At 42.0% G+C, this 13,535-nt stretch overlaps 1 protein-coding gene across 1 annotated transcript; it reads right to left on the bottom strand.

Annotated features, from left to right (window-relative positions):
• Positions 1-324: 324 nt before the first annotated feature.
• On the bottom strand, positions 325-939 carry LOC145058039 (uncharacterized). The gene has a single exon (XM_079005958.1). The coding sequence runs from the start codon at positions 937-939 to the stop codon at positions 325-327; it is 615 nt and encodes a 204-aa protein (XP_078862084.1).
• Positions 940-13,535: the final 12,596 nt, after the last annotated feature.

Raw genomic sequence — 13,535 nt, 5'->3', positions numbered from 1 at the left:
AAAGGGGATTAAGTACCCTTATTTGTAGGAGATATGATTAGAATATAATTTTAGAAAATTCATATTGTGAATTGTCAGATGTTTGCAGTCATGGAACTCTTTAATGCCAGTGGTCTTTTGAACATCAGGATCCTCGAATATTCACCTGTCAAGATCCTTATAGGTCAGGATCCTTAAGTCCCTGCGTGCAACAAAAAATAGTTGGGGGTGGGAGTTAGCCTAGCTAATGTCCCTCAGATGCTTAAGTTCCTAATGGTATTTGAAGAGAATAAGTAGTAATAAAACGAAGGGTAAAAGTTAAATAACATGCATACCTTAAGTCTGTTAGGAAACATCTAACCTTACATACATAAAATAGGATTTGAGATGTATAGCATTCCAGGATCTTGGAAAAATATTTCCATCTAGGGTGGCCAAACAATATTCCCCTTTTCCTGCTTCGACATCTATGAGATATAACCCTTCCCACTTTGGTTCCAATTTACCTGCACTAAGATCCATGGTAATTTGGAATGTTTTCCTTAGTACCAAGTCTCCTATTTGGAATCTTCTGACCTTTATATTTTTTTTGTATGCATTGGTGATCCTCTGTTGATGAGCAGCAATACGGATTTTGGCAAGATCCCTAAGTTCATCTATAGTGTCAAGATCTGGGGCTAGGATCTTGTTGTTGTCCGCTTGGTTCTGAAGTACGTATCTTGCTGTTGGGATCACCACTTCAGCGGGGACCATTGCTTCCATTCCAAACACTAATGAGTATGGGTTTTGTCCTGTAGCTACCTTGGAAGTGGTCTTATATGCCCATAATACGAAAAGAAGTTCTTCTGCTTGGCTTCCTTTATTATCATCCAACCTTTTCTTCAAGTTATTGACTATAATTTTGTTGTTGGATTCTGCTTGGCCGTTGGCTTGAGGGTGGACAAGAGTATACATTACCATTTTGATTCCCTAACTTGTGGAAAAGTTCCTTGTACTTTTGCTTACGAATTAGGATCTACTGTCGCATATAATTTTGGCTGGGATCCCGAACCTGGTCAAGATGTTACGTTTAATGAAGGGAACTGTGTATTTGTCTGTTACTTGGAGGAAGGCTTCGACTACTATCCATTTTGAGAAGTAGTCAGTCATCACTAGCATGGAGACCTTTCCTCCAGGGGCTACTGGCAATTTACCCACTATATCTATTCCCTATATCATGAATGGCCAAGGTGTGATGATAAGATGTAGAGGTTCTGCTGGTTGATGAAGGATGTTGCTCTGTCTTTGACAAGAATCACATTTCTAGCTATGAAGGAAGGAATCTTTCTTCATGGTTGGCCAGTACTATCCTGTCCTCAACACTATGGAGCATAAGGATCGGTCCCAGTGTGGTTTCTGTAGTCTCCTTCATGTATATCCTTTAGGACCTCTGCAGCTTCATGACCTTCTACGCACCTAAGGTATGGACCTGCTATAGATTTTTTTGTATAACTTACCTTGGATTATAACAAACCTTGAGATCCTTGTTTGGAATTCCATTTCACTTTTCTCTTCCTTAGGGATCGTTCCATTATGGATATATTGAATAATGGTTTGGATCGAGGATCATGAGGTTGGATCGAGGCCTAAAATCTATCCGGGCCGCCCTAGGTATGTTGGCCTTCAGCACAAAGCAAGTCCACCTCAAGTCAACCCCATACAATATATATATATATATATATATATATATATATATATATATAATGCTAGCTAGCATGTACAAACAGTCAAAATGATCTAACATATCACTAATCATAGCATCATCCTACATACCACGATACCAACCTAACATATCACTAACATATCATCATCCTTTATACCAGGATACCGACCTAACAGGTCACTAAGCATATCATCATTCAATAACCAGGATAACAATCCAAAAAGAAGGTCCGACATTGGTCCTTCGACCCGGTTAGTATAGTGAGGACAACTCACCTCACAATGTCGATCAGAACTGAAATATCAAACTGCCGAAAAACGGCTCGAAACACCAAGACCAATGATGAGATTAAAACTTAATCTTGAAGATCGATTAGATCTTAAACAGGTAAGTAAATATAAAACAGCAAGAACACAAAAATAAGAACAAGGCAAGAGTGAATCAAACGTGTCGAATGATTAAAACAAAATCCTAAGAAGAGCTCGATTAAGAACATCAACTGTAGAGGATTGGTAGGTTTACAAGAACGATTAAAGAAATCTGTAAATACTATCGTTATGCTCTAGATCAATCGTTAAAATCATTAACCTAATATGCATGCAAGCATATACTTATATAATATTAAACAAAATGGGCTCTCGGTTGGACAGTTCCAAACCGGAATACAAATTAAATAAACAAATAGCCGAGCCCAAAGACGAAATCCTTGAACAAATCTTTAACCCAACAATCTCCCCCTTTGCGTCAATTGGAGCGAGATCTTCACTTGTTGCTTGGGCCAGCAGCGGAGGCAGGTACCTTCTTTTTCACGGTGTTAAACAGACGAGAGATAAGAGCCAGTATCGTCTGCCTAAACCTGATGTACCATTAGATCATGTCATTGAAGTACTTAACATCATCCGCTGCATTCTCTTTACACCTTCGGATGATCGATAACACATGCTCTAGACAAGCAGTGGTGTAAAGATGTTTGTCAGCTAACGCAAAGAGACATTTCTGTCCTTCTGCTCTAGTGAACATGACCGAATTGCGTCTCGGGTCGATCTTGCCCATCTTCATTTGATTGAGATCACTGGCCGATCCCACAGGAGCTATCTTCGGTTTCTTCTTGAAGACTGTGGCAACCTCCTGATCCATAAGGGCCACCTCCATGATGTAACAGACAATCATCCTCTTGAGATGGTCTATGATCGGACCATATTCAGCTTCATTTGTCAAGAGGATGTTATGCAGAACAATCCAATCATGAGGATTTAAGTTCGGTAGATCTGCCAAAGATATAAGGTGTTCAGTTCTCGCAGACCCTCGAATCACCTTGAACCGAACGTTTATGAACCTTCCTTCGGTGTAAGGCTTTAAGACCCGAACGCTCACTATCTTCTGGGCGCTCCAAGTTAAATACTGAGGACGAGCAGCCTTCAGATAGAATTCAATCAGCTCCCTATCCACCTCAGGGTTCGGATGAGGGACTTCAAAAGTACTTGAGAAGGCGTGGAAGATAAACGCCTTTCGAGTCAACGGCATGTCGAACTGCGAATCGATAGAATTATAGCAGTCGAACGAAATCACCGGCTCGAGCCATAAGATGCTGGGAGTATCTATGGCCTCTTTAATCATGCGCTCCCGAGTCCAGGTAGGGAAGAGAGTCTTCCTGCTCTCGAGGAGATCGTGGGCTTCCTTCTGCTTGCGTTCGGCTTCTTCAACCTCTCGCGCCACACGATTAACATCTTCATCCACATTGCGACTGTTTTTACGTTTCAACATGTCAGCAATGGTTTCATCATCTTCATCTTCATCTTCTTCCTCGGCTATGTGTTTCCCTTTATCGTTCACACCCGAACCCGAAGCTTGACCAGTCGGAGTTGGTTCGGTTGTGTGAGTAGCTTTGGAGGAAGGAGGTGGTTTCGATCCGGACTTTTTCTCTTCTCCCCCTTGTTTTGGATCGGACAGGAAACTAGGTAAACCTTCGATTTTGCTGAGAAGGTCCAAGGCAGGAGCAAGCTTTTCAGCAAGGGTTCGCCTCACCGAATGGTTTAGAATCGGATCGTGTGCTTCTAGGATGTTTGATAAGGCAGCGTGTATATCCGAAACACATGTCTTGATGACCTCCCTTTCGGATCGAAGAGTTTCCAGCTGTTGTTGAGAGTTTGATAGCTGAGTGCTCTTGACCTTGAGGGCGATGGTTTTGCTTGCCAGAACGTCCATCAATGAGTTCTCAGCTGCGAGATCCTCCTGAAGCTTAGCGAGGAGCTCATCAATGGAGGCACGAAGGGCCGAGTTATCGTCGCTTATTGATTGGCGAAGGTTGGCGAACGAGGTCAACTCCGTTGAGACGAACTTTGCCAATTGCTAAACAATCGGTTCCAAAGTTGTCTTTGTGGCATCAGCGCTCTCCTGTAGGGACTTCAACAGGGAAGAGGCGTCGGAGAATAGTTTATCGACTTTTTCGGTCGCAGCCTCACTTGCTTTTGTGGAGGCGTCTATGGCGGCAGTTGCTGAGGCTACCGAATCATGCTGAGCACTGGAGAAGGCATCAACAATCTTCTGAAGTGCAGCTTCAGATAGAGAGGACTGTTGGTTGGAAGACGAAGCGAGAAGTAAGTCAACCTTCTCGTTGAGCTCCTTCAGATGCTTCTTTGTCACTGGAGCATCATCCTCTTCGTCACTCTGAACCTGAAACGGACTAAAGTAGACCGAATCGAAGGTCATGTTGTCTCCGCTAAGAAACGGGTTATCTCCATCAGAGGCATGATCTGGAGATGGTGGGGGTGGTGAAGCTGGGGGTGTAGTGGTTTTGGTAGGTTCAGGTTGAGTGGTTGTGGGGTTAGTTTCTGATGGTGGTTGAGTATGGGTAGGTTCGGTTGTATGGGTTTCGGTTTGAGGTGGTTCGGTTACGGGTGGTGTTTCGGTTGTAGTGGTATGAACCCCCGTATCAGATACGTTGGTTGTAACCTTTGTAGTGGTTGTGGTGGTAGCTGTGAAAATGGGTGGTGGTATAGGGAAAGAGGTTGGAGGAATAGTGGTAGTGGGGGTTATGGTCGGAATGGAAGTAGGGATGGTTTGAGGAGGTGAAGGAACTGGTGAATTATGAAGTTCCATCTCTGGGGTAGGTGAGCGGGGTGGTGTGTTACCTCTTTGAGGGGTTTCGCCTCCTTGAGAGCCATCCGAACCCGAACTCTCGTTTTCTGAGTCACTTGAAGAGGAAGGGATTATAAGCTTTCGCTTCGGTTGAGTCTTCCTCCTCTTCGGCTGCGGGGACTGAGCAGGTTTCGTTCTTTTCCTCTTCTTGGGAGAAGGACCTTTAGCAGCTTTAGTCACTTGCTTCCCTTTGTCCGCCTTTTTGCCCCTGTTCACCGGTTTGTCAGCATCATGGATGGACTTCAGCATTTCCGGTGTAGGTTCCCTAGGTCCAGTTGCCCTGAATTCCTTGATCGTCCGGATTAGCCTGCTGTCAGAGGGAACGTCGCCATACATTGTCTCTAGAATAGAGCCAATGAACGAGAATTTAGATGCATCAGAGACGATGATCTTCTTGGTATGAAACGTACCGATTGAAGACATCGATGCACCAGCAGCAGTGGGAATATCAAACTTGTCCATTGCCCACTTTGTGATTAGAGTCCAGAACCGGGCATACGACACCTCAGAATGCCGTGATGAAGAAGAAAGGCTCTGGATGAGCTATTGCCAGAGAACCAGCCCAAAATCTAAGTTGATCCCGTTGTAAACTGCATACAGGATCGACAAGAAAAGTCGACTAGCACCGTCGGATCCTGAGCTCCGTTCCGACAAGCCCTTGAAGAGGACTGTGAACATGCCGTTCCACTGTGGCGGCAAGCAAGATTTCTTGAACTTTGCTACGGAGGTGAGGACCTCCGTGTACCCCATATTGTAAAACATGCAATACAGATGTCCAACCGGAATCGTCTCCGGATTAATTCTCGATGGGTCAGCAGCCAACCCTAGCATTGTGCAGAAATGTTGTCGAGAAATGGAGGTCTTGTGATCAGCAACCTCGAAGAACACCCTCTCGACTGCTTTGTCGTAATAGGCAGTCGCATAAACCTGCGAGAGAGTCGCCATGGGCACATACTCAATCCTGGAGAGAGCCAGAGCGATTTGGGAGTACTTCAGGCACTCGATGAACGGCGACATGTAGGAGTTGTACGCCAGAGGGTTGAGATCGATCACCAGGCATTGTTGAGGACGAATAGGAAGGATGTGGGAGGTAGCATGGACTGAGGATGATTCCGCCATTGTTGAAGGTAGTAGAAGAAGAAGATGAACAGTGAAGCTTTTGGAAGTTTTTGCTCTCTAGAAAATCCGGAAGCAGTAAAAAGGTAAATGAGAGTTTAGACTGCCTTTTATAGTGAGGGAATGGAGAGAGAAAAATCGTTGCAAATCTTCTATGCGATGATCACGTAGGAGAGAGAGTGTCAGATTCCTAGGATCACGCCACCCAACAAGCGCCGTTTCAGAAGAAAACCGTTTCAAATCCTCACGCGCCTTTAAGTGCCAGAGAGAAATCCCTTGAAATTCGCACATGCGTCCATGATGTCAGTAAAAGTATGGGCGTTTCAAATCCACATGCGCCCCATTTTTACCGTCGTTTGAAATTCAATCCTTTTAACTCCCGCCGAGTCAGCAACCTTTCGTCTTATCTTTTAAACGACATCTTTTGAATTAAATACCCACGTGGATTATTTTTGACCATAGCTTCATAATTAATCACCAAAGCAATAAATCAGCCTGAAATTAATTAGTAATGGAATTTTGGAAAATCAAAGATTTTCGTGCAAAGAGTGTAAAAAGAAAAGAAATAAAGCAACTCTTTTTAGGATTTACTGTGATGTTAATAATGACACAAAACTAATGATCCCGGGCACGAATCACTTCCTTCAAGGTCAAGAGAGACCTTAAAGTGTTAATGTGGATTCCCGTGGAATTACGATCAATCACTTATGAATAAATGTTGAAAGGCTTCTTTTAGTTAGGCTAAGTAAAGGTGGCTTTCGCTTTGATTCAACAATTCTAATCTTGAAATAAGAAAGAAAGTGAACAAAGTACTTGTGAGACCGGTGTAGTCTGTTGAACAAGTAGGTAGGAGTTAACTTTAAATTGTCTTGGAAAATATAAAATCTCAAAAAAAATTAAAAAACTGGATCCCAAGGGAAGAAATGTTATGGTGTTTAACAATTTCATAGGAATCACACAAAATAAAGGTTGAGACTTCATGAAGGTACATCCGTCAATTCTTTGGTGAAAACTTGAGCAAATTAATTGTTCACCGTCAATTCGTTAGGTGTTGAATTTTGGGTTTCACTCAGCTCGCAGTGACACGAAACTAAGATCACAAACACAGATGTTGTGTAACCATAAACCTCAGTGGTAATTTCTGAGAGTCTCAAGGGTTACGTTGATGAAACGAGTATAGTGGAGAAATGTAATGAGGATGGTGTAAGAAATTAAAGTACCTCTGCTGCGAAAATAAGGACCAAGCAGAAAAACTCTTAACTCATGTGAGAAGAGAGTGAGGTAGCTCACGATTAGAATAAATGTAGTAGCCTTATTGGGAAGACAAGGTTTGTTTATACCAGGTCATTAAGGCGATTATTCAGAATCTTAAGAGGCTTGGGACACATACAGCAACATGCTTCTAGGGACACTTAAGTAATTCAACAATTATATCCCCATAAACGAACGAGCACAAGTAAAATTAAAAGAGAAAAATATTTTTGGAGTTTTTGAAGTAGATAATAATAAGTAAAAAAAAAAAAAGAAAAATTAAAAGAAAAAATAAAAGGTAAAAACTAAGCAAAGAAAATAAGACTTGAGAGAAACAAAACTTTGGAAAGCATTGAAAAACCGAATCCGAACGTTCGGTTGGTTTCGGTTGAAGAAAATTTTGAAAAACCGAACCCGAGCGTTCGGTTGGTTTCGGTTCAAGAAAATTTTGAAAAACCGAACCCGAGCGTTCGGTTGGTTTCGGTTCCAGAAAATTTTGAAAAACCGAACCCGAGCTTTCGGTTGGTTTCGGTTCAACAAAATTTTGAAAAACCGAACCCGAGCGTTCGGTTGGTTTCGGTTCCAGAACATTTTGAAAAACCGAACCCGAGCGTTCGGTTGGTTTCGGTTCAACAAAATTTTGAAAAACCGAACCCGAACCTTCGGTAGGTTTTGGTTTTGGAAAATTTTGAGAAACCAAGGAATTTAGACATGCAATTGGAAAATACTTTCAACAAAAAAAATTTTGTACATGAAATATACAACAAAGAAAAACTACCTTTGAAGTGATGATCGAGTCAGATGGTTTAACCGAACCCGAACGTTCGGTTGGTTTCGCTTCTTACGTTGAAGGTTGAGAGGTAGTGTGAGGAACTGACTCTGATTCCATCATACCTAGCCCTTGCAATATTCTGTTGAATGATGCTTCAGGAAGAGCTTTGGTAAAGACGTCAGCCAGTTGATCAGTGGTTCTTACGAAGTGAACTTCGACGTTTCCATCTTCCACGTGATCTTTGATGAAGTGATACCTCAGTGCTATGTGTTTGGTTTTAGAGTGTTGCACTGGGTTATGACAGATCCTAATTTCACTTTCAGAGTCACAATATAGTGGGATCTTCTTCATATTGAGTCCATAGTCTCGAAGTTGACTCTGGATCCAAATCACTTGTGAGGTGCAGGATGCAACGGCTATGTATTCCGCTTCGGCAGTAGACAACGACACACACGTTTGTTTCTTGGATTGCCAGCTGACCAACTTCCCGTCAAGGAATTGACAGCCACCAGTAGTGCTTTTTCTGTCGAGTCCACATCCTCCAAGGTCAGCATCAGAATAGGCTTGAACGAAGAAGCCTGAGTTGGAAGGATACCATAGACCTAAGGAGGTGGTTCGCTTGAGATAGCGTAAGATGTTCTTCACTGCAAGCATGTGAGGTTCGCGTGGGTTTGCCTGAAATCGAGCACAATAACACACAGAAAACATGATGTCAGGCTTGCTAGCAGTAAGATACATTAGTGAGCCTATCATTTGACGATAGAGCGTGATATCAACAGCTGGTTTGTCTATAGATGGAGTTAGCTTGGTGCCGAATGCCATTGGGACTTTGACTTTGGAGTCTCCCATCATACCAAACTTCGCTAGGAGAGTCTTTGTGTAAGCTTCCTGATTGATAAAGATGCCTTCGGGTCCCTGTCTAATATTTAAACCAAGGAAAAAGTTAATAGGACCCATTGAGCTCATTTCAAATTTAGTCTCCATCAACTTTCTGAATTCAGCTGTTAAGCTGGGATTCGTAGAGCCAAAGATAATGTCATCGACATAAATTTGAACTATCATAAGGTGGTTACCTTCCTTTTTGCGAAAGAAGGTTGGGTCAACCGAACCTTGTTTGAATTTAGACATCTTTAAGAATTTAGTTAGCGTTTCATACCAGGCTCTTGGAGCTTGTTTAAGGCCATACACAGCCTTATCCAGAATATAGCAATGGTTTGGATACTTTTCGTTCACGAACCCAGGAGGTTGCTCCACATACACGGTTTCTTCGAGTTCTCCATTTAGAAATGCACATTTGACGTCCATTTGGAAAACTTCAAAGTTTTTGTGGGCGGCATAAGCAAGAAATATTCTTACAGATTCCAGCCTAGCTACAGGAGCGAAAGTCTCTTCATAATCAATCCCTTCCTCCTGACAGTATCCCTTTACTACCAGACGAGCTTTGTTCCTTATAACATTCCCTTCCTTGTCCATTTTGTTCCTAAAGACCCATTTGAGACCAACAACCGAAGCATCTGGAGGAGTTGGAATGAGGCGCCAGACTTTGTTCCTTTCAAATTCGTTTAGTTCGTCTTGCATTGCTTGAACCCAATCAGAGTGATCGAGGGCAGTGTTAATTGTCTTCGGTTCAACTTTTGATACGAATGAGTTAAACATACAAAACTCAACCTTTGAAAATAAGGATGTCTGTTTTGCCTTCAGTTGTGATCGGGTCAGAACCTTTTCAGAGACATCACCAACCACTTGAGAGATAGGATGATCTCTGGTCCATTTGGTAAGAGAAGGATAATTTGGATCAAAGGTTGGGTCTAGTTCAGCATTGATCATTTCTTCTGGCTCGGACTGGCTATCGTAGTCAAGCGTTATATCATCATGCTCCCCCTCGATTGATGAGCTTTGAGAAACTTGAGGTTCAGAGGTTTCTTGTGGTGGTGGACTTGCAGGCGTTGATGCACCTTCGGTTGGAGAAGTACTTTCGGTTGGAGAAGCACTTTCGGTTGGAGAAGCACTTTCGGTTGCAGTTGTAGAGCTTGGCTCCCCCTCGATATGTGAGCTTGGCTCCCCCTCGACATGTGAGCTTGGCTCCCCCTTGACTGAAGCATCGTTGAATGGAGGTTCATCAGAAGTCGATCCTCCTTCATTCATTCTCCTGGCAGCTTCTTCGACAATTTGCTTCATGTGGTCTACCTTGTTGTCTGCTACAACTGCTTCTGAGAGAGAAGCTTTCTCTGGTTCGTCAAAGAGCTCCAGAAATTTCTCGTATAGATTAGCGATCGAGACTGTGACTTGGCCAGTTTGAGGAAAGATTTCCCCTGCGGTGTCTTCTTTGGCTTGAAGCTTTTTGACATAGCTGTCCTCAAAGGTCACGTAATATGTCTCTTCAATTTTTCTCGAACGCTTGTTTAGAACTCTGTATGCTTTGGATGTAAGAGAGTAGCCCAGAAAGATTCCCTCGTCGGCTTTGACATCGAACTTGTTGCGGTGTTCTTTAGAGTTAAAGATGAAACACCGTGAGCCGAACACATGGAAAAATTTCACATTGGGCTTTCTGTTGTTTAGTATCTCATAAGGTGTGAGCGTGAATCGCTTGTTGAGATAGGACCTGTTCTGTGTAAAACAAGCAGCAGAAATAGCATCAGCCCAAAAATAAAGAGGTAAGGAAGCGAAACTTAGCATAGTTCGGGCAGCTTCACACAAAGATCGGTTTCGTCTTTCGACTATTCCGTTCTGTTGAGGTGTGTAAGGAGCTGAGAAGTTGTGACTTATTCCCTTTTCTGCGAGAAATTCTTCAAATTCCCTGTTTTTGAATTCCAGACCATTGTCGCTCCTGATGTTGCGAACGACCTTCTTGAGTTGTACTTCAATTTGCTTGATAAACATTTTCAGCTTATGAGTCGCTTCAGATTTGAGCTTTAGAAAGAACACCCATGTAAATCGTGAAAAGTCATCAACAATAACAAGAATATACTTGCTACCACCGATGCTTTCGATAGATGAGGGACCACACAAATCAATATGAAGTAATTCGAGTGGTTCAACAACATTTGTGTTAATTACAGATGGATGACTTTGACGACTCTGCTTCCCCATTTCACATGCAGCACACAAATGATCTCTATCGAACTTGAGCAATGGAAGACCCCTAACATGAGCTCCAGTGACAAGTCGGTTGATATCTTTAAAGTTGAGATGAGAGAGTCTTCGGTGCCACAACCAGCTTTCGTCAGATTGAGCTTTTGATAATAAGCATATAGCTGGGTTTCCTTTGATGGGTTTAAGGTTTAGAGGAAAAATTTCACCCTTTCGCTCCGACTTGAGAATTACTTTCTTTGTCTTTTTCTCAATAATTTCAGAACCTTCATCATCGAATGAGACTTTGAGACATGTACCTCCAACAAGCTGAGATACACTGATGAGGTTGTGTTGGAGTCCTTCCACATAAGCCACCTTCCTTATAGTGAAATCACCATTAGTTATCATTCCGTATCCCTTTATGGTGCCGAAAGAATTGTTTCCAAACTTGACATTGCCACCATTTGTAAGAGATCTGTATTCCCTGAGCTCCTCTTTCCTCCCTGTCATGTGACGTGAGCAGCCACTATCGATGTACCATTCTTCGTCGAACTGCTCGTCACTTATAACCTGCAAAAATTAAGCAGATTTAGGAACCCAAAGTTTCTTGGGTCCTCGTGAGCTTTTCATGGGAACAGGAATAGTAAGAGAAATGTCAACAAGATATGTTCGTTTTATAAGTGTAGTTTCATCTTTCTTTTTGATGGTAAAAACTTTTATTTTATTAGGATTAGGTGCATTCGGTTTAGACTCTGGTTTGGATGTAGAAACCTTGTGTTTGTCCTTTTGTTCAGCCGATGAATGAGATTTTTGAGAATGAACAGAATGAGCTTTAGAGCATGATGGAGATAATTTGGAAGAATTAGAAGAATTAGATGAACTAGAAGGAGTGGGTTTAGATTGAGAGGACTTCTTGGCTGGAGACTCTAGGTGACCCTTTTGCTTTTGATCATTGGAGGGACTGACCTTAGAGTTTTGATCTCTTTTAACTTCAGAACCGAACCTTTGCTTTTGGTTGGAATCGTTCTTTGAACCGAACCTTTGCTTTCGGTTGAAGTCATTCTCAGAACCGAACCTTTGCTTTCGGTTGGTATTCTCTTGTGAACCGAACCTTGGCTTTTGGTTGTTGTGGCTCTCAGGCTTTCCGACAGGATTGTTTTCATACTTCAGATTCTTGTCTTGATGTGAGAAGTATGCATTCTGGGATTGCCAGAATTGCCTCCTTTCAGAGAGATTCTTCCTGTATCTTTGGTTCCTTTCACGTTTCTTATTCCTCATCTGCTTCGGTTGATGATGAATATTAGCTTTCATTTTCGGTTTCTCCTTGGCTGGTTCATTTTGAACTGTAGGAGTTTCACTTTGAACTGAGGAAGTAGAGGGAACATCTTCTTTTGCCGAACTTCCATTCTCCTGAGGAATGTCTTTCGTACCACTGGTGCTTGGCTCATCAAAATTATCTGGCTTGTTTAAGGGTTCAGGTATGTATCTACCTTTACTCATCCATGAAGTCCTTCCTGATAGGCCTACCGTTTCATCAGCATTATCGATTGGAGCTGTCCAGAAGAACTCATCACAGCCATCAACATTGTCTTCGTTTACAATAGCCGTGAGTTCAGCCGTCTGATGTTCGGTTACTCCAGTGATCTTGTACACTTGATTTGGAGTGGTCTGGACCTTTTGATATACAACCGCTTTCTCTACTAAGATCGGGGACTTTTGTTGGGACAATCGAGCGAACTCCACTGAATTTTCAGAAATTAAATTTTTGTGGTTTTCAGGTTCGTTTTTTACAAATTCTGAGCAGTCAACCGTGTCCTCTACAGAAATTTCACTCATGTTGTCGTCCTCGTTTAGCTCAGATACATTTTCAACATCAATTTTGTTTTCTGAGCTTACATTGGCGTTTAAAGAGTCAAATTTTTGTATGGTTTCGGTTCTCAGTTTAAGTTTATCATTTTCATCCAAAAGATTTTTAAGCATGTTCTTGTGGTCCTTGGATTTAATGAAAGATTCTATTTTGTCCAGTCCATACATGTAGGTCGGATTGACGTCATCGGATGATATCACACTCTCACAATTATAGGCTTCAGCATCAATTTCATCCTCCTTAAACTCAAGGAAGGGCAAAATCATGCGATGGATCTTTTGGCCTATTTCACAGTCCAAGTGAAGCTGAGTAATATTAGAATAAAGACGTTTTGCAATTAAACAAAAAACATTCCGCTGTTTTAACAACTTTAAATTGTCTCTTTGTAAATAAATGTTTTTGTCTTTAATTTTAACTAATTCAGACTCCTTCAACTCGATCCACATGCGCCGCTCCTCACTCTTCGAAGACACCCTACTTAATTGATCAGTTAGGTTAGAATTGGTGACTCGAGTTTGAGTTAAGCTACTATCTAGATGAGAAATTCTTGTATTAACATTTTTTAGTTCTTTCTCATATGAGGATTGTGGTACTTTAAATGAAATGAAAACCGATTGTACCTTCTTTATCAGTTCATC

The sequence above is a fragment of the Lactuca serriola genome, chromosome 6 (genome assembly GCF_051521515.1).
Source record: "Lactuca serriola cultivar US96UC23 chromosome 6, Lser_US96UC23_V15, whole genome shotgun sequence".
NCBI classification, from domain to species: Eukaryota; Viridiplantae; Streptophyta; class Magnoliopsida; order Asterales; family Asteraceae; genus Lactuca; species Lactuca serriola.
Note: the sequence above shows the minus strand (reverse complement) of the source record. Positions and strands in the feature narration are given on the sequence as shown.